Source organism: Galleria mellonella, unplaced genomic scaffold (genome assembly GCF_026898425.1).
Source record: "Galleria mellonella isolate WM207_F2 unplaced genomic scaffold, CSIRO_AGI_GalMel_v1 utg788, whole genome shotgun sequence".
Classification (NCBI taxonomy): domain Eukaryota; kingdom Metazoa; phylum Arthropoda; class Insecta; order Lepidoptera; family Pyralidae; genus Galleria; species Galleria mellonella.
This window is the reverse complement of record NW_026442154.1, coordinates 452,563-474,406: the sequence shown is the minus strand read 5'-3', so window position 1 is coordinate 474,406 and position 21,844 is coordinate 452,563. Positions and strand designations below refer to the sequence as shown.

Here is a 21,844-nt window from a genome sequence, read left to right as displayed (position 1 = left end):
GTATCTCCGATGAGACTTTTTACAATAAAAATGCCAAGATTGGTATATTATTAAGTATTAAAAATTATATTATTGTGATTGAAATGCATTTCATTTATGTTCAACCAGGTAAAAACTGCCGTGTGAATAGGGCCATACTTTTAAATCAAAATTTTCATGTAAGTTTATGCTAATCTCTACACTTTCTTGACAATCTGTACAACATCTTCATCAGCTAAGACATGCTCAATGCCAACTTTTTGGGGCTGATGTTTCACGGACGATCCCCACACTAGTGCACTGTAAGGAAAATTAAATATTAAATAAATATTACTTTGAAAAAAAAAAAAACAATATTTTTTACATTGGTCACACCAATGAAGTCACAGCTAGCAAGAAAAAAGTACATAATACTTACTACTTAAATTCCTTTACAATAGATCTATGGAGTTTGTTACAAAAGTCTTCAATAGTAGTTCTGTCTGCATGCAAGACCACTGGAGCGTTGTAATCAGGTAGCTGCCCCTTGGGTTTGGTGTATATCCTGATGAGTTTTAGGTACTCCCACATTTTTTCAAGTAAGTCGTCAAAATTCCATTTGTGGTGAGCGGATATCGGGACACAGTGAGGTATTTTGTAGATAACGTCTAATTCTTCTATGCTGATTTGATCTAAAATAAAAATCATATATTTTTAGATGCAATAGAGTACAGTAATATTGTATTTATTATTATCAAAGTATGTTTGTATAAGCACAATTTAACATTGATACCTACACTAGTTACATACTGTAAGAACAGGATTCATTTTGCCATATACATATAGAAATTAACATAAGCTGTCAATAAGCTGTCAAACCAATATCATTTAATAGCCCCCTTATTGTTCATTTTTTAACTGATAAAATTTGCCTCTAACTACCACATAACGGATTACATAGCTGTGAGATTTTTTATTAATTATGTATATAATATATATATATATATATATATATATATATATATATATATATATATATATATATATATATATATATATATATATATATATATATATATATATATATATATATATATATATAATTATTATTTGCAAGACAAAGGTGTTGATGGTTGACCTAACAAAAAGTGTTTTATTCAAAATCATTCCTTACTGTAATCTATTGAAGGCCTATGTTCAACAGTGAATGATGAGTCGGTAAAATGTTATGATTTACGATTTACTAACCAATTTTATTAAGCAGATAAATACAAGGTACATATATCCGATTGCCTTCAATGACATCAATCAGGTCATCGCTGGTGGCGTCGTATCGGAGCGTGATGTCAGCATTATGGATTTTATATTCGGAAAGGATCGTCTTCACTGTTTCGAGGTCTAATTCTGATTGCGGGCACTGGACAATGAGAACAAAAAAACCTTAAATTATCTCATTATAAAATACCAGGACACAATAGACAGGTAAAGTGTATAATTTTTCAATCCAGGACTATATATTCATAACACCAGAGGAAGACTTTTATACAAAAGTAATTTGCTTGGGCACCTCTGTCCCATTTGTGTTTCTAGCGTGAAGCAGTTGTGTATGCATGGCTGTATTTCGGTTTGAAAGAAGGGATATGACAGTGAATTTACAAGGTACAGAGGAATAACATCTGAATCCTCAGGAATGGCAATGCATGGGGGGTATCATGGACAAACCAGTATACTCTGTTATGTCTATTATATATAAAGATAGTAATGAAATACTCACAGTTGTATTCAAGTTGATTCCACCTTTGTCTTTTTTTCTAAAGTGTATGTTTGGTGGCTGCTTGTTTAACCGTAAGCCAAACCCTTCCAATTCATGCTCTAATAGTCTTTTGTGTTGCAATGGCTTCAGCACGTCCAACACAATGAATACGAGGCTGCAGGTACGAGCCACAGCTATCACTTGCCGACCTCTGCCTTTGCCATCTTTAGCTCCTTCGATGATTCCGGGCAAATCCAGAAGCTGGATGATAACAATAGTTCATCTAATTAATATTATGTATATGAATAAAATATTTTCTGTTAAACCAAAATTATTATATTTTAATTGTAAAAATAACCAGATTTGTTGAGGATGCTTTTCTTCAGTGTTCGTATCATGCAATCAGTTATATAACCACATGCAGATGATTATTTGCAGAAGTTGGCATGTGTAGACTATCCTTCCAATGAGGGATCAGAAGGTCAGGGATGCTTAAAAAATAAAAATACACAAATCAATCTGGTTATTATCACAATTAAAATATAACATACATAAATATAAAATATTTAACAACAAGAAGATATGATTTACTGTCTGAGCTGAACTATTTGATCTCTGGGTCTCTTAAATTATCATCATACAGGAAATATTATTATCATTACCTGAATTTTAGCACCTTTATATTTGATGCAGCCTGGTACAGTAGTTAGAGTTGTGAACTCGTAGGCTGCCACCTCAGAGTATACACCTGCTAAATTTGATAGCAAGGTCGACTTGCCCACTGATGGAAAACCCACAAAACCAATACGGGCATCTCCAGTTTTAGCAACATCGAACCCTAGAATATGAATTAGCAAAAATTACTTACAAGAATTATGTTAATGCATACTTTAGATACAAAATTTTTACATTTTATTATTTCTAAAGGAGATAATACTCTTAGCATTAAGTTTGCCTTATACTAGTTATAATAAAAAAAGAAAAGAATTATTTAGAATTGTTCTAGATGGTATTGAAAGCATTATTTAGTAATACCACATCATATTACAAATCTGTTTATAAGTATCAATTATAGTATAATTACATAATTGTTTTCCCCAAAAAGAAATTGAATTCAGTCATTTTGATTTAAAAACTTAACTACTTACTGAACAGATTTTGTTAAAATTTCTATAGAACTAATATGCAAGTATATCCTTTGAGATAGAAAAGAATGTTCCAAATCGATTTACAACTGACGGAGTTATAAGGTAACAAACATTAAAAAACATACAACCAAATTAAGAGCATCCTTTCTGAAGTCGGTTGAAAATAATGTATGGTAAGTCAGAACTTGGCATTATTTAGATTACATACTATTAGTTTTATATAAGTTTATATGTTATATATAAACTTATATAAATATGGTATACTTAAATAATATATAATGTATACCTAATTAAGTAAAAATGTATACTCATATGCTCCTATTCAAAATTAAATGTTCCTATTAGGAAGAAATTACTTTGTACTGCTTTATTTATATCTAAATCCTTCTGTCTATTATAATTGAGAAACCATTTCAATTTTAATGTGTTAACATTAACATAGCTTACCTTCACCAGTGGCACCACCACCACCTTTGGGTGTTATTAGTTCTCGCCTAAGTTTAGCCAATCTGGCCTTTAATATGCCTAAATGAAGTGCTGTCGCCTTATTTTTTTGTGTGCGGGCCATCTGTAAGGCATTTAAAAATTCTTATTAATATTAAATAAGTATTTTTCACAAGGTATCTAGTAAAGGCTATAAACTAGTATTTAGGTAATTCAAACATAAAAAATTGTCAGTATTTTTGTTAAAAGACATACAGTGAACACTCTATATAAGCAACATTCTTTATATTTTATTTATTCTACTCAGCTTAGTTAGTAAAAGAAATAAGTAAAAATATTTTCCAGGCGGTAAGTATTTTTATACTCCTTTATTTCCTATAAGCAACTTTTGCCAATAAGAATTTTTTTTATTGAAATTGGTTCAACTAAGTTGTTTATATAGAGTATTCACTGTATTTACTAATTCTGAAGTGATCTTGACTACAATTTTGTTATTATTAAAGTTATTTTATGCAAAATATAATCTTAATTATACTCTTACTTAATTAGTACTATTGGTAACACCAACATTGTTGGTAACAAGCATATAATATATAAAATTGGTATGGTGAATGTAATCCCAGATGGAAGCTATAAGGTTGAATTGTGAACGTAGCAATATATTTGTTCACATTAAAATTTATAGCCCATTCTTTATATGGTGCGTGGATATATTTATATTATACAAATTCTATGGAACACCAAACATTGATAAATTATTTTTTAGAAATATCATATTTTCAGGTAATTTATCAAAAATTATAACCTATGTTACAAACCTCGGCCTCAATAGCAGCAATCTTCTCCAGTATCGTACTCATTTTTAAGTGTTAATGTTTTAACTTATGCAAATCAGTTTTTAAATACAGAGAAGATAATTATTTTATTTAATATTGTAATAACTAAAGCGAATTGAAATTAAAAAGAAAGCGTGCCGATATTCATTCGTGGACACCTTTCCAGAAACTTGTCAGTTAAACTGGCAGGACAAATCAAAATTAGATGACTGACAGCTAATTGACATTTTTGACATTCTACTAATGTTGCTACTTGAAATAAATACATTACTGACATACTGCTCTGTTTTTTTTTTATCTCTTATAAAATACTTCTTCATAACGCCGCTAGATAACGCTAATCGTATTTGAGGTGAAAACTTCTTTTACCCTACCATAGATGGTGCTACTTGTAGTTTGAATAAATAGACAAACCACGTGGAAATGCTTTCCCCGCAGGTTTGCGCAACGTAACTACAAGAAAAGGAACAGTGGATGGAAAACTGTTTGCGGGTATTTCATACCGGTATGCCTCAGTGCCACCTTGGACGTCGGGGCGGGAAGCGGGTTTGTTGTTTCGGTTCGCCTGCTTCGCCTAACTTTCCGAGAGCAAATAATTTTTAGATATAATGTCATTAGTTTCTTGTGATGGCTTAAATATTATAAAGTGAATTTGTAGGTGCACACTTTGATGAAGTTTGCAGTGTAAATAATAGTTTGCTTTGTGTGTAAATTAAATTTTAAGTCAACTTCTACATTTAAAACTTATATTAAGTAAAATAAGGAATAGAAAATATTTTTAAATAAGCTTATAAGAATATGTTATTTCATTGATAGGTAAGTTTAAAATATTTGTGATATACTTTTAATTAATAATAATTAATATGCACTTACGTACTAAATATTTTTAATGTAGATTTAGGGTATGCAAAGAAAATTATCAGTTCATTAATTGGTTTACGTATTTAGTTCATATCTAGGTTATATCTAGATTTTTACATGACATTTAAATAAGTGACATTTGTATGAACGACCCATCAAATTCATTTGGTTGTCACGAAACCATTTGGCCCAAACAACTCGATTTAAACGATCAACTTTAGGCAATTATGCCCATAACTTTGATCGTATGAAACTATACCATTTGATTTTCCGGGAGAGAAAGTAAATAGGTATCAATCTTCTATGTTAATTAAGATATAATACCCACAACCTATAATTTATTTCCTATTTTAAATTGAAAGAAAAATTAAATTATTAAATAAATTGTTTTTATTTAATAGATTTTTGTATTAGTGCTCACCTACGGACAAAATCCAACTTCAAAAATAGTATTTAATCATGAATTAGTTTCTGTAGTTCAGATATTTAAAAAACATTAAAATAAAAAGCGGTATTAACTTATCCCATGCATTTAGCACAGATATCTTAATATAGAAACAACATCTTGCTCAAGTGTTGGGACAATTCTAACTGTAAATTCAAAAAGGAGGCTCTTAAGTGAATTGTATGTTTAAGTTACGTCATATCTTGGGTAATTCTTAAAGAATTATGATAGGTAATTATTTTTGCATTCGATACAAGTTACTTCCATGTTGGTTTCATGTCAGAATTAAAGTAACTAGCTATTTTTATTTCTTGCAAAACAAAATTTTAGTTTATTGAAAAAATATAAACATCATAATTATCCACGCTGTGTATTTTTTTTATAACATAAGGGCCAAATAAGCATTCTTCTCACCTGAGAGTAAGAGATTATCGCCGCCTATGTAAGAATACAATACGAGTATGTGTAGTTTCCATGTTATTCCCATTAGCCTAGGATGTTTTTTAAAGGATACCAATAGAATGGTAACTCCACCAGCGCTAATGGTATACGCTGGCGGGGCACCAGTGAGGAATGATAGGTGAAATGAAAAGGCAGGTCAGTTAGCCCATCGTGATGAATACACCAGAAATTCAGTAGAATGCATTCCAGGGGGGACTATATGGTATATTGCTAGCAATGGGACTGGTAGTGCGCATTACTAACACTTCTTTCCCCACAATCGAGGATGTTGTAAGAGATGCTAACATAAGAAAGCATTACACTAATTCAAGAAAAACTTGAAATAAAACCTGACCAAGCCAACTGACCACCGTGAGAATAGTTGACCAAGTCTTTCTTTTTATGGGTATAGTCCCGTATTCAGTTATGATTTGTTAAGATGGTAAAAAGCCTTCTAGGCCCTCATTGTAGTTCTTTACAATTTGGGATTAAAATAATACAAAAAAACGGATCAATTTATATTTATCTATCTAAACTTGTAAAGTTTTTAGTTTCTAATATAAGTCCCTCGTACGGATTCTATACATAATCTTTAAGTATAATATATTGCGTAGGTATTCGATGCTATTTCTTAATGCTAAGTCTGTTATGTATTTGTTTCAATAACATTTATACCTACATTTTAATCTACAGTTTAAGATTTTACACTTTCATATTTATTATTCTAACTGTATACCTAATTACTTAAAGACAAATACAGCATTATTTATTGTATAAATAGGGACTTAGTCTTATAGAACTCACAACGGATCTTGCGGAGCACAATGAAACGAATACTTAAACTTAATTTGTTTTATACATAGGTATCATCATCATGATCATCATATCAGCCCTTAACCGTCCACTACTGAACATAAGCCTCGCCCTTGAGGGGTTTTGCCAATAGTTGACACGCTTGGCAGGCGGATTGGCAACCGCAGTCAGGGTTTAGAAACATTTTAAGAAGGACGCTGCTGCTCATCCCTCACCGTTCCTTAGTCGTCTTTTACGACACCCACGGGAAAGGAAGGGGTGGCCTATTCTATGGCGGGACCATACGGCCAAATATATAAATACATAGGTATAGATAGTACAAATGTAGGTCGGCCATTGTACGCCTTTCTGTCGATAATAATTTCTATTACCTATCTCTCGTCCGATGGTGACCCAGCATATGTTTTAGTCAACAAAAGGGACGTTAAAATCGAGTAGATAAATAAAGAAAAGCTATCCTTACTTCCTAACTACACTTTTATTTTATAAGTGAATTTGTTTTTCATTACTTCTTAGCGCCTTAATAGTTAAGCCAATCGGTATGAAATAAAAAATATATACATGTGCTATATGGAATGAATATATATATATATATATATATATATATATATATATATATATATATATATATATATATATATATATATATATATATATATATATATATATATATATATATATATATATATATATATATATATATATATATATATATATATATATATATATATATGCAACTTAAAATGGCAAACATGTGTATAACTATATATTATATATAATCTATCTACAAATCTAATTATCTTATTTGTAAGTGTAGGTATGTTTTTAATACGGATTATGTTATTGAAGGGTGGAACTTCATGATACAAGTGTTGTTCATACTTAATATGAGGTATCCACCTATATTAATGTAATTTAAAGAACACATTTCATTTCGTAAAACTCATTTCACACGCAATTTTTTATTTTTTTTATGAAAGCATTCAAGGATAAAGGCTAGTTTACAAATAAAAATTCGACACACACAGATCGACATAGACGCAAATCCAATTAATTTGAGTGATAAAAACATTTTAATTTATTTCCATGGTAAATAAAAGTAATAAATACGCTTCAAATATTTTATTCAAATATAAAATTATAATATTTACAATTTTGCTCTCAAAAAAGAAAGTCTTTAATCGTGGTAAAATTAATATAGGAAGATTTATTAAAATTAGTTTAGAGTAGAACAGAAAATTTTGAATTCAGAAGTAGGCGCAGCGAAGACATTACGTAACGTATAAACAAAATTTAAACGACGTCAAAATAAAGATGAAAGTGTAAACAAATATCTACGTAGTTATAAACTACAAGACATAATTAAATAATCCTTGTCCTTTCTTGTATGAAAGTGAGCTTGTTTTATATACAACGCTTAACAGTTCAACCAACCGTCGTGAGTTCAGTAGTTTATCCGTGAAATTGTAACAAATATCAATCCATATATCGTTACAAACTTTTATGTTTATAATAGTACTAATATTGTACCTAATTTCATTAACAAACTACTTTCATTATCGAAATCATGGAGGCATACTCTAAGGTCATTCTTTTTCATCATCATCATCATCATCATATCAGCCATTATCTTTCTACTGGTGAACATATGAGAGATCATAAATTGCCATTAGGAACGGTCCTGAGCCACATGCATTCCTTAACTTTCTACAATGCATTTGAGGTCGACATTCCATCTAGACATTTTTATTTATTACCTATTTAATACATCTATTAGAAAAAGGCGAATCGTTAAATTCATCTGTGTAAAGTACAATAAGAATCCCATAGTGGCTATGCTTCGGGAATGTCACTGTCGGGTGATATATGATCGGTGGGGGATCAAATCCCGCGGGTAGATAACATTTTTTAACGTTACCAAGAAAAATGGAAAAGGGTTGCGCGAAAATATTTGGATGTTCTATTGTTGGTTTACATTTGATCAATAGTGAGTGGAGCTTTCCAAAAATTGTACCTCTTGAAGGAATATTGTCGGAGTGGAAAAGAATAACCGCCAATTTTTCCTTAATAGATTGTCCTCGGCAGACGTAAAAGGTTGAATTACGACCATAGGGCCGGCAAAACGGTCTATTATATACCAGTATTATTATTTTAACGTAATTATCTAATGGATTAATCCATGGGAAGAGAGGGGATTATTAGTAATAGAGGATAACAGCCCCATTGTTACAAATATACCCTATCAGGTCGATCTTCTTGAGGTTCCTCCCTGAAAATCATTGTGATTAATTCATGATGAATTTGTCAGAATCAGCCAACTGACCCGATTTTATCCACACCTATCATCCCTTACTAGTACCCCGTCAACGTTAACTGATAAAGCAGGCCGAATTTACTTATGTTACCCATAAAAATGTACCCATAGAGTTAAAAGTATAGGTATTATACTATATGGTACTTAAAAAAATCGTTCTTATAGAGTTAATGATGGATGACAGATATTAGATTTAATACATATTATAGGTTGCGGTTTTATATTAGGTATGTTTTGGGTATTTATTTTTATGTTAATATTTTAGTAAATATAAAAATCACTTACATCACATCACATATCTTTATAAAGTTGATAAAATCTATTAATTGTAACTTTTCTTTTGTTACAGATACAATTTCGTATGTAAAAATATATTCAAAATGTATGTTTAATTGTTAAATGACGCAACCAAAGAGTTTTAATTAATTCAAATTAAAAAGTATGCAGAAGTTGTTTTAATAAATAATTTCTTCAACATTGGAAATGTTTATGTAGTGCCAACAACAACAAAAAAACAAAAAACAAAATGGAGTTCGAGCATTCGGAATTTAAAATTTGAAAATGTCATCGGAAGTGTCATTAGACGGACGGGAGAGGCCAAGTGTGATCCGACGGGCGGCGGGTTTGTGCGCCCGCGCTGCTTGTTCACAAATAGGACTTGTAATATTGGTTGTAATATATGTTCTACTTGGTGCTGTGCTGTTTGAATATTTGGAGTCTGGACCTGAGGTGCAGAAAAGGTCAGCGATACAGAGGTCGAGGGAGGAATGCCTGAAGGAACTCTGGGCTATTACAGGTCAGTGGATTTGACTGTTCGTGTTTCTTTAAATTTTAACTAAGTATAGATATTTTTCCCTGCTCAGTGACTTGAAAAGTTTACTTGCAACTAGATATCTAAATAGAATCTAAATTTATATTGATAGCAGGCCAGCTTCATACTTTTTTTTTAATGAAACAAAATACAGCCGCAACAAATTTTTAAAATGGGATTAAGTATTTTTTGAAATATTTATTACAGGCAAATGAATAAACGTACAAAAAAAATCTAATCTGTCCTCTTTATGATATCAGTTTGGATTATTAACAACATTCGATGCCTTAGACTATCCCATTAGGGTATACAATCGTAAGCATACTTTTTCTAAATAATTTTCTAGATGTGTTTACTTTGAGCCAACGTTACGTTGCTAGAGCTTAACTTCAATAACAAGAACCACGCAATCACATTAATGGCCTGGTAATGTAGGAACAGGGTTTCTTTATTATGAGAGGGGTGACCGGGGGAGAAGGGGTATTGTTATTAACGGGGACTGTTAGCCCCATTGCTAACACTATTATATTCTGTCAGGGTGACCTTCGTCCAGTTTCCCAAGGATGCCAGCGTATACCATTAGCGCTGTTGTGTTATACTATTCCATTTTTATCTGTCAGAAAAAAAAGGAATATAAAACTAGTGTTAATTGGTAACTGATAATTAAACAAATAAGCGGGTACTATTATCAAATGACATTCTTAAATTAATTTAGAAATAACTTTATTTTTATTTTTTTGGTTTCGAATTTGTACATCCATAATTATACTCACAGGTAAAGGTATTTATTCAAAGTTATGGCAACAATTACAAAAAATTAGGGACAACTTAAAAAATAAACTGTTAAGAATAGTCGACTTTTAGATTTTTGCGTTGTATGTTTTATAAGAAACGTGTATTAAGGGTTTCATTTAAGCCTCGACATAGAATCGGCCACACATTCCTTTCCCCTGGTTGTTATAAGAGACGACTAAGGAGGGAAAGGGATGGGCAGCATAGTCCCTCATAAAACATCACCAAAGCCTAACTATGATTGCCAGCTTACCTGCCAAGCGTGACAACTACTAGCAAAACACCCCAAGGGAGAGATTTATGATCAGCAGTGGACAGTTAAAGGCTGATATCAATATGATAATGATCTTTACGTTTCTACCAGGTTACGTAATTGATCATGTCATTGATTTTCTAAATAAATAGATAACGGAACTAAACACATAATAAAGACATAGCATAACAGTTTTATTAATTCTATTATATAAATACATTTTTACTTATGTATATATTGTTTATTTTCTAAATTAATGTAAAAAAATACATAATTTTAGGGACATGTTTATAAAGTTGGAATGAAACCAGCAATACTTTATTTAACATTTCATATTTATTAAGAAAAGTCGTTCCAGAAGGGCTCAAATTATCAAAAATGGAAAACATTGTTCTAAAATGTTGCCTCATTTAAAATTCAACAGCAAATCAACAAAATGGCCTCAAATAATGCAAAACAAGATCGACAATACTGTGGCAGTCAACAAGTCTCCACCAAGTGTATTTAAGTCAGCATAATGAATTGTTACAAGAACAATTATTATGTTAAACAACTTAACAAGTGACGTTCAAAAGTCATTCGCACGGGGTTTAGGTAAATAAACGTAGTGATTACTTGCTCAGTGGGCAAGTACGTGCAATAGGGATAGGTAACATATAATGTAATATATAGATATTATACTATATATTAATCACAATATATTGGTCCAATAACTGATATATTATTTAATAGGAATATCATTTCGATAAGATCTTTGACCGGTATGGGCGATATTGAAACGTGTGATGACCTGATATTAAAATAAATCCAATGCACAGATATCGATGCGATACCGATATTACAATGACTAAACAATATAAAAAGAAAATGTGAAAAGTTTCCAGGAAATAATATAAGGGCTGTAGGTGCTTTATAGTTTTATTTGATACTGGCAACACCATTGGCTTAGTAATGATGTTCAATTTTTAAAAAGAAAAAATATATTGACATCTTTAAATATATAGTACTAAGATCACTGTAATGCAAGTAATATTCTTGTTTTATGATATGCCATACTATACTACCTGTCATCATCATCATCATATCAGCCGTTAACTACCTACTGCTGAACATAGGCTTCACCCTAAGGGAGACTTTGCCAGTAGTTGTCACGTTTGGCAAGTGAATTGGTAACCGCAGTTAGGCTTTGGTGATGTGAAATTCCTTTATAAGCTTCTTATGACACCTGGGAAAGTAGGGGAAGCCTATTTCATGCCGGGACAACACAGCGTCAACTACCTACTCGTATATTTGATTGTAGTCAATTATTAAATTAAACAGATATTTTGTATATTAGGAAAACATAAATTATATTTATTAAAGTAAAATATTCTCTTTATTAAGTTGTGTACAATTTAAGGTCACCATATTTTTGCTGTCGTCATTTATATTATAATACCGCTTCCAAGATTATAAGAAATACATAAGTAGAACGATATCTCACTTATTAAAATCTATATTATATGCTACATTTTAGTTGTGTCTATGATCTACCGAAATACAGTTACCGAACTGAGTCACGTACGCTAACATTCGAATAATATATATTTTTTTAAATGTATAGTTATACTTATGCGCTAAAAAAGTTTCCGCGAGGCGCACATTCGAAAAAGAGCTCCTTTGTCGTCACGACGGGACACAAGGGAAATTATAAGTATTCTCATAAAGGTCAGTTGTCAAAGGAACAAAAAATATTTTACCATTTCGCGATATGTGGACCTCGTTACAAGATCACGAAGTTCATATTCATCAGATTTGACAAGAGGTCTACGAGAGACTTTATTCTTTGTCTATGATAAAGTAGCGAAAATGTAATTCAAAACTAGGTATAGATTAGTAAACCAATTTGAAAGATGAATATAAAGAATAATTAAAATTAATTTACACATTTTCTAACATATTCCATAATAGATTTATTTTCTTTTCACAATTCATCACAGTGAAATACAATGAGACATGCTTATATTAAGGTAATCAAATTATAAATATAATTGTGAGAGACTGGTGTCTGAGATAGATATAAAAATACCTGTATTACAGATCACAAGGGCCCCACTCTGCAGGGTTACTTACTAAGTACTTGTAATATAATAAGTGAATTCAAAGTAATGTGATGACAAATGTAATGAAAATTAATTTACACATTGTTTTACATATTTATAGGCGGATTGGTCGTATGACCTCAGTATAGAATGGGCCACTCCAAAAAAAAAAAAATATAGAGGCTGGATACGCTATAATAATAATTTTGAAAATATTCAAAATTTTTTGACATTTTCAAAAATATATTTCATTGGAAAAAATACACTGATTTGTCTGTAGAACAGTCCAATGAAAGGATATAATTTAAGGTTTTATGGTTTAAATTTTACTATACACAAAAAGATATGTAGAGAAATAAAAGATTTCATTTATTTTTCTATTTCTCAAGACGTATTCGTCGTTTCCAATGATTTTCTTTTACATTCAATAAGTACATATAATTCACCAACTATGATCAAGGAAGCGTGACTATGCCATTCTTTTTTTACAAACCCCTGCGACCCATAGTTCTGCATGAAAGCACTTTTAGCCATATGAAATGCTGTATCATTGCCCTCGGAGATAGCTACTGGAAATTTATTTATTAATATCCCTTGTGGTTAAGGTTTTAGGAATATTATTTTCGGATTTCACATTGATCTGTTTCAAAAGTATGAGTAACTTTTATTTGGCGACGCCTAATGCTATAAGATCTCAAAATGACGAGTTCGCAGAATTCTTAAATGTGTCAAGTTCATGTTCATGGAATGGTTTTTTTTTATCATTTTTTCATAGGCTTCTTTTAGTTAAAATTTCAGTTTTACTAATAATATGTACTTTAAGTATTAGTTTGTTCTATAAATTGAAAAAAAAAACATAACAGCTCTGCTAAAAAAATAACTATTTAAAAAAATTATAGCCCAATGTCAATCGGGATGATGCAAAGAATCTAACGATACCTCATATTTACAAATCTGTTCGAGCATTTAAAAGTTATGGTGAATTAAAGAAACTCACATACATAATACATGAATCCATAAAACACGACATGCCTTTTTAAATAAAAGAAAAAGTAATGTAAAACTGGTCCTAATGTTATGTTTTAAACAATTTTATATTAATTCATTAATTGGTAAGGTATACATTACAGAGAATCAACAATAATACATTAATTGTGTAATACAATACTCTTTCATTCAAGCTAATCCTCTAAAAGTATGTGTAACAATGATCCAATTATAAGTACACAGTTAAAGGAGTATATTATATATGTGACTATACATTGATACATTATTGAACAAGGTAAATATTCTCTAAGAATTCTATCCGCCTTTGGAATAGGTACGTTTGATATCGATTTTCGAAGGTATACCACCGTCATCAGAATTCCATGAAAAGGATAGAAAGTTCGGAATTCAGATTAATTGGATTCTATATTCAAACTGGAAACAATTTGCCATCAAAGTTATTAATGATCATTCAACAGATGGCGCTGACCGCGACCTTTATTGTTTCGATTCAAGTTGAATGTTGGCTTGGCAGTGAAATATTATTTTTAGACTATCACCAGGCGACTTAACAACAAATTGATATTGATATTTGTGGAATTAGAATGATTAAATCTGAATTAAACGCTCGAGTACCTACAGTGAGGTCATTATCACCATTTTAAGATACTTCCTCATACCTATTAGTAACTAAATCTTCTTTTATGTTATTATTTTTATGTTTTTATTATCTATTAATTACCTGCTTCGGCTTTGCACGGGTAGACGGAGACACATAAATTAGTATTTGAACCAATAGACGTTAACTGTGCGTATGGTTATTTTCTTATAGCGTGGCATTTTTTTTTGTTTCTAGCTTTTTTATATTCCTATACAAAAGGTTCAAATTGAATAATTTAAAAAGGAATTATCATGTACATAATCAATATTGATTATAAAACTATGTATTTAGTTCGATAAGTATGTATACATGCATATCATATTCGTCTCTCATCGGCGTAGACAAAAATAATGAAAGGTCAAATGCTTCGATATAAACTGACCTACTTGGGTTTCAGTTTTTAAATTTTATCAGGCTTGGTACTCATACAAGTAAATCTCCTGCAAGATAGAGTGACAATTTCAAAAGTGGGAAAGTTACCCTACAACACGCTTGCCTATACTGGGTCGCTATATGAAAACATTTCATCCCCATCGATTAACGGTTTCTTGAGCTAATGCCACTTCCAACCAGACCATTACCACATCAGCTTGCATATTCTTCGAACTATGTTGATCACTTTAATTCTTCTGCAAATATACATTTTCTGGATTTTATCACGCAGTGAAAACCTAAGTGTAGTCCTCACCATAGCTCGCTGAGTGAATTGGAGCAACCTCATATAGTTAACAGTGTAGGCCCATGTTTTTAAAAACAAAAAAAAAATATATAAATTAATTAGCCGTGTAGGTCCCGGTATAGAATAGGCCAGACCTTCTTTTCCCATGGGCATAAGAGGCGACTATAGCAGCTTTTTTTGGTGGAGGGATGGTCAACAGCGTCCCTATTAAAACATCACTAAAAGCCAAATTGCGGTTGCCATCCCGCCTGCATAGTGTGGCAACTACTAGCAAACCCCCCCCCCCCCTCTTGGAGGAGGCTATATTCAGCAGTGGTCAGTTAATGGCTGATACAACATGTACAATAAAATCACTCGCAGATAAGATGCTGTCATTCCTGAATAAGAGATCCAAGAAATAGGTGAACGTTGATGATCTTACAATAATATAACCACGGTATAATCACGGTACGTTAAAAGATCCGCTTACTTGACTCTTTAGATTTGTATCTCACGTTATTTTCATTTTATATGAAAAATCGTGACTATGAAGCGTCGGCGAGTTTTAAAAGCAATTTCCTTTGCTTGTATGAGGCCTTTAATATTCATGTCGCATGAACGAGGGGGTTATTGTAATGTATCAAGAAGAAATTTAGTGCGAATAAGTGAATGGATTTGATTTTAACCAGATTCTGCAGCAAAGGATAAAAATTAATTTACATACATACATACATATCTGTCACGCCTGTCTCCCATTAGGGTAGGCAGAAACAATGGAACGCCAAATGCTTCGATTCAAACAAACCTCTTTCGCTTCTTCCACATTCATCAATCTTTTCATACACGTTCGCCGGTTACGGGTACTTTCAATTTGGCCCTTCTTCAGCACGTCGCCTATTTGGTCGACATACGTCCGTCTAGGGCGGCCCCTACCGACATCTCCATTCATTCTTGCTCGATAAATCTCTTTCGTAATTCTTCTAAAAATTAATTTAAATTATAAAAAAAAATATTAAGGTTGTACAGATAATTTTATTTACAGTACTAAGGATGCCTTATTTCATTAATATACGAGAATATAAATAAAATAAAACAATAACGAGTATTTTTAAATATCGCGGGTTTGTAGGATCCGATTGTTATTTTTTTATTATGTAAGTACTCGTATATATGGTATATATGCTCGTAAAGTATGTATACCAGGTGTAAGTGTTTCGATAATTGGAAGAATCGCTGCCACATGTACATAAAAGAACAAAAAAATTCCAAACACAATTCAAAAGTGTATTTATCCTATATCTTTCATTTGTGTTCTTTTATTTTCTATAGATATTTTATAATACATGTAGAATGCATAACATCTCAGCCTTTAGGAATAATAATGCGAATAATAAAATGTAGGGTACTATGGGCATCACAATGTATTCTATAATCCATGCTACTTTTACATATAATATGTTTTTTTTTAAATTGCATTAAAAAGCGGATAAATTGTCAACGTACGATTTAATTTATCTAGAACCATTAGCTTTTAAAACCAAAAGTAAATTTATTCTATAATTGTTAGAACTTTATATCATCTGCATCATCATTTCAGCCATTATCCATCTACTGCTGGACGTAGACCTCCCCCATAGACTGCCATAAGGAACGGTCCTAAGCCACCTACATCCACTGACTCCCTGCAATGCATTTCGCCACTCCACTAGTGGGTGGTCGTCCTGCACTGCGTTTGCCCGTGTAAGACAGACGGGGTCTCCACTCAAGAACCTTTCTTCAGAATTTTATAAAACTCCTTGTATTCATTCACATTTCAATCTTTTTATAGCTAATATTTAATTTTTTAAACACCAAAAAGTAATAGCTATGATCCCTTGTGGCTTATTGTGTTTTTTTCAATTCATTGCGTTTTATAACATCGATCACTGCAAGTACCAAGCGTTCTTAATATCCAATGGAATGAATTAACCATTTCAACATTCCCCTTGGAGATACAGGACAATCTGTGATGTTGTCGATTTATGAAATATCTCGTAAATCTCTTTAACTTTTGGAAAGTGTTTTGTTAAATTTGTTTAGCCCTCTTTGTTTGGCGGCTGGGAAATAAATTATGTTAACTTTACAGGCAGGAAGCGAGTATAATAAGCACTGACTGTATTTCTAACTCTTTAACACTTAACTTTGAGCATCAAAAATGTATTATTGTTACAATAGTGAATATGATAGATAATCATTATCAATCATCAGAATATTTGTTACATTTTCACGATAAAACTACAGTCATCATCATCATCATTATATCAGCTATTATCAGCTCCCAATAGAATAGTAACCATGCCTGCACTAACTGTATACGCTGATGGGCACCAGTGAGGGATGAAAGGTGAGAATAAAAAGGCAGGTCAGTTATCTAAGAGGTATCGGGCCTATCGTGATAAATTCACTTGGAATAGAACACGATAGTTTCCAAAGGGAGCCGCGAGGAGGTCGATCTGATAGGGTATATTGCTAGCAATGTGGCTACTAATTCCCATTATTAACAATCCCTTCTCTCCACATAAGACAAAGCTATTTTATGTATAACTAATTCCAATTAAGAAAGTGAGAGAATAATGAGATATTAATCTAAAAAGCTTATAGCGGAAGCATGGTTACCATTTCATTTAATCCCATAAAACCCACAGCCTTATTTAACAATGAATTGACAATTGTTTTGATTTCATGTCTAAATAATTATTAGAAACGACAAACAGTTAATTTATAAAATTGACATTGTGCATGTATTTAGACATCGTCAAAAAATGAACATATGTTTTTTATTTTTAAATATATATAGCAAAGAATTGCTATTACAATGAATTTCTAAATTTATGAACAATAAACAGAACGGTGATGAATTGATAACGTCATCGTAGAAGATTCGTTTGGCGAAACAATGTTACACAATTCGAATTATTACGAACGACAATAAATTTATTCACTAACCGTGAAAGTCGTATTGTAATTTATACTGTTTGTGAACTTGTACAAAAGGCCGGCAGTTTACTACGTCCCGAGTTGAGAACATCAACCGACAAGCGAATAAACCTACTGTGTTGCGAACAGACACAATATGGCTCCTTAGATATTTGTATTAGCATTTCTTCAACTTTTAGATCTTTGTTTTGTTCGTATATATTATAAACTATTTTACTTCAATAAATTTATATGGTTTCAAACCTCTTGTATTGAATTAGTAGATTAATGATTACTTTTATAAATAGTTTTTAAAATTAATTTAAATTACAAATAATTAAATATTTTAACGACTTCTACGCAAGTATATATGTATAACGGACATTTTATAAACTTACTGTTTTTTCGTTTTCGACAATAATAGTTTACACTATTGACTGCTTTATTTTCCTGAAGTATGTATTTATTTTTTTCTTTTTTAGTTGGTTTTCAATGATCCAATATAAGCATTTTACCAGAGGGAGACTTTGTACAAAAGTCGATTGCTTGGGTACCTCTGTCCCATTCGTTTTTCAACCGTGAAGCAGTTGTGTTTGCATGGCTGTGTTTCGGTTTGAAGGGTGGGATATGGCGTGAATTTACTGGGTACAGAGGAATAACACCTGAGTCCTCAGGAATGGCAACGCATGGGGGTATCATGGGCGAAAAAGTATACTCTGTTATGTCCATGGTACTGCTCATGTCTATAGGTGACGGTTACCACTTTCCATCAGGTGGGCCGTCAGCTTGTTTGCCATTCTAAGTTGTATAAAAAAAAACCCTCTCTTAGTCGCCTCTTATGACACTTACAGGAAAGAAAGGTGTGGCCGATTTTATACCGGGACCACACGGCGATTAATAGCGGCGGCCAACAGATGATTAATATATAGACATAATGTTAAAGGCTATATATGCATGCATATATTAAAGAGATTGCCTCAACATTTCGGGATTCGCCTATATCCTCTACCTAGTACAATTTCGTTTACTTTGCTCAAAGTTACAACGCTCTTAATGAGTAGCAGTCGATAGCATCTAATTAAACTGGAAACTCTTAACACAACTTTAGTACGTTCTCGAAACATTCCTCAGTGAGATATTTTTAGCACAAAAGAAAGTACGTGACGACACATGTTGTTGATTTTTATATAGAAAGAAGTGCTTTGGTTTTCTAAAGATTTTATTTATAGAATAGATATAATTTTTATTTAAATAAATAAGATGTTTCAGAAATGTATGAATTTGCAAATATTAAAACAATTTTTAATTTTTTTTTTATTTTCTGGCACAAAATTATTTTAGATAGTAGAAAAGCAAACGTGATGAATCAATATTATTTTAATTGGCTAATTATTATTGTAATAACTTGTTAAAATGCTAAAAAACATGTGAGATTTGTAACGCGCACGTTGTAATGTTGTAAGTGTCCATAGGCTGCAGTAACCGTTTACAATCAGATAGACTGTATGTTTGTTTTCATTTAGAAATATTCGTAACTTTGTATTGATTGAAATTAATTAATTAATATGTCAATAATATTTCTAGTCAGTAAATTCATATTTCACAGTTAAATTATTGCAGTTTTATATTTTAATTGTTGGTTTTACCTTTTTTGGCTTACGTTGGTTGGTTGGTATAAAATGCACTTAATGTAAAGCAACAATTGTTAAAAAATGTACCTAACTAAAAATATTTTTTCCCCAATAAATTACTTAATAATAGATTTTATTCTATTTTTTTCAATAATTCTAGTTTTTAAATAAAACATATCCTTTGAGACGCAAAGTTACTCCAACTATGGAGTAAAATAGATGCGTGACGACTAGTTTTATTACTATAAATAAACTTAGTAAGTTAACGGACAAGTCACTCTTAACATATATTGATCTATACTAATATATAAGAGGAAATATTTGATTATTTGTTTGTAATGGATAAACTCAAAAATTACTCGACTGATTTTAAAAATTCTTTACCAACAAAAAACTACATTATAAGCGTACTCGCTTATATAAATAATTTATGTAATAATATATACCTATGTTACTAAACAGGCTATATATTATTTTCGAAAATTATATCTACCTCTGCGAAGCCGGATCGAATCAGTGGTAAAAATAAAAACGGCTTTTTTTTATACAACTTAGAATGGCAAACAAGTTGACGGCCCACCTGATGGAAAGTGGTGGTGGCTATGGACATAACAGAGTATACTGTTTCGCCCATGATACCCCCTATGCGTTGCCATTCCTGAGGACTCAGATGTTATTCCTCTGTATTCTGTAAATTCACGCCATATCCCACGCATCAAACCGAAACACAGCCAAAAATGAAAATCCGAAAATTAAAATAATAATCTTTATTGTTACGGGTTACAATGGACTAATTTGTTAGTAATATAATCTTAATCTAATGTTAGTACATCTCATAATAAAATAAATTAAAAGAAATAATAAACAAATTTAGTCACCGCTGAAGCATCCTATTTGATATACGACAATTGTGACCAATGTGAGGGCAGTCCAACCTACTTGCAATCATATTTAATTCAATAAAAAAGCGTATATCATAACGCTTGACAAAATTGATTAATTTGGTATTTAGTAATTATAAACGTACTAAGTAAGGTAACAAAAAACTTATTTTGAACGTTTATTGTTATTATAAAAAGTAAGTAAAACGTAATTTACGATATACATTTCAGAAAATTGATTGTCATGAATCGTGGATTACATAGCATTATTCATTCCTTCGCGAAGCCAAAGTAAAACGGGCTAGAATATCCCCACGATATTTTAAGGTAGGTACGTGTAATAAGATTCGGTTCACCCCCAACTCCCCCAAGGGTCGAGTGGGCTAATGTTAGATAATAATTTAATCTGTACATTTCACTTTAGCTCGTTTCACTCAACACCGTACGTACGAGTACGGAATAGTGTATTTCAATTTACAATACCTTTTTTTTATTTTTTTAACTTTTGTACTTATTTTTCTTATTTAATTTATTTACTTATCTATGTAACTATTCACACTACGTTACATTATATCAATTGCGTGTCTTCATAGTTGCCATTTACAATTTTTATCTGATTACAAAACATTTAGTTATAATAAAAATACAAATTAGCCACCAGAGAGAGATTGTAGACAAAATTCGTATGCATAGATAATTCTATTTTTTGGGGAGAGAAAGGATTAGTAATAGAAATGAGCAATCCCATTACTACTAGTATATCCTACCAAGTCGACCTCCATACGGTTCCCCCTGGAAACCATAGCGATTGATTTATTATTGAATTGTTCACAATGGGACAACTGACTCGTTTTAGCTCACCTATCATTTCTTACTAGTGTCCCACCAGTGTATAGGAATAGTGCAGGCGAAGTTACTATTCCATTATCTCTTATTAAAAAGATTGCTGTCCCTCTCTATGTCTGCCTTCAACATTTATCAAAACTTCTATGGTTGTACATATATCGGTTTGGATATGGACATTTAGATATGGTATTAAGTATGGAGATGTTAACATCTTAGTTAATAAAAATAAATCTTAAAATTACTAAAATAGTTTAAATACAGAATAGCAAACTAAA

The 21,844-nt window shown here is 31.5% G+C and overlaps 2 protein-coding genes across 2 annotated transcripts in view; one reads left to right on the top strand and one right to left on the bottom strand.

Annotated features, from left to right (window-relative positions):
• Window positions 1–39: 39 nt before the first annotated feature.
• Window positions 40–4,320, bottom strand: LOC113513267 (GTP-binding protein 128up). The gene is made up of 7 exons (XM_026897258.3): window positions 4,122–4,320; window positions 3,307–3,427; window positions 2,374–2,549; window positions 1,733–1,972; window positions 1,207–1,375; window positions 398–650; window positions 40–279 (listed from the first exon to the last, which is right to left on the bottom strand). The coding sequence occupies exons 1-7, from the start codon at window positions 4,161–4,163 to the stop codon at window positions 177–179; spliced, it is 1,104 nt and encodes a 367-aa protein (XP_026753059.1). The 5' UTR covers window positions 4,164–4,320; the 3' UTR covers window positions 40–176.
• Window positions 4,321–4,608: 288 nt separating this feature from the next.
• The window catches only part of LOC113520202 (uncharacterized), a 200,708-nt gene continuing 183,472 nt past the window's right edge, over window positions 4,609–21,844 (top strand). Inside the window, exons 1-2 of the mRNA XM_031910459.2 lie at window positions 4,609–4,955; window positions 9,363–9,809. Of these exons, the coding sequence (XP_031766319.2) occupies window positions 9,575–9,809 (235 nt within the window). The 5' untranslated portion in view covers window positions 4,609–4,955; window positions 9,363–9,574. The remainder of the gene's footprint in view (window positions 4,956–9,362; window positions 9,810–21,844) is intronic.

Excerpts from the sequence above, each read along its gene's own strand:
- LOC113513267 (XM_026897258.3), bottom strand. The coding sequence starts at position 4,163 with ATGAGTACGATACTGGAGAAGATTGCTGCTATTGAGGCCGAG. Across the intron at positions 651-1,206 it reads TTATCTGCTTAATAAAATTG|ATCAAATCAGCATAGAAGAA; the intron begins GTTAGTAAATCG and ends TTTTTATTTTAG. Across the intron at positions 280-397 it reads ATTGTAAAGGAATTTAAGTA|TGCACTAGTGTGGGGATCGT; the intron begins GTAAGTATTATG and ends TTTTCCTTACAG.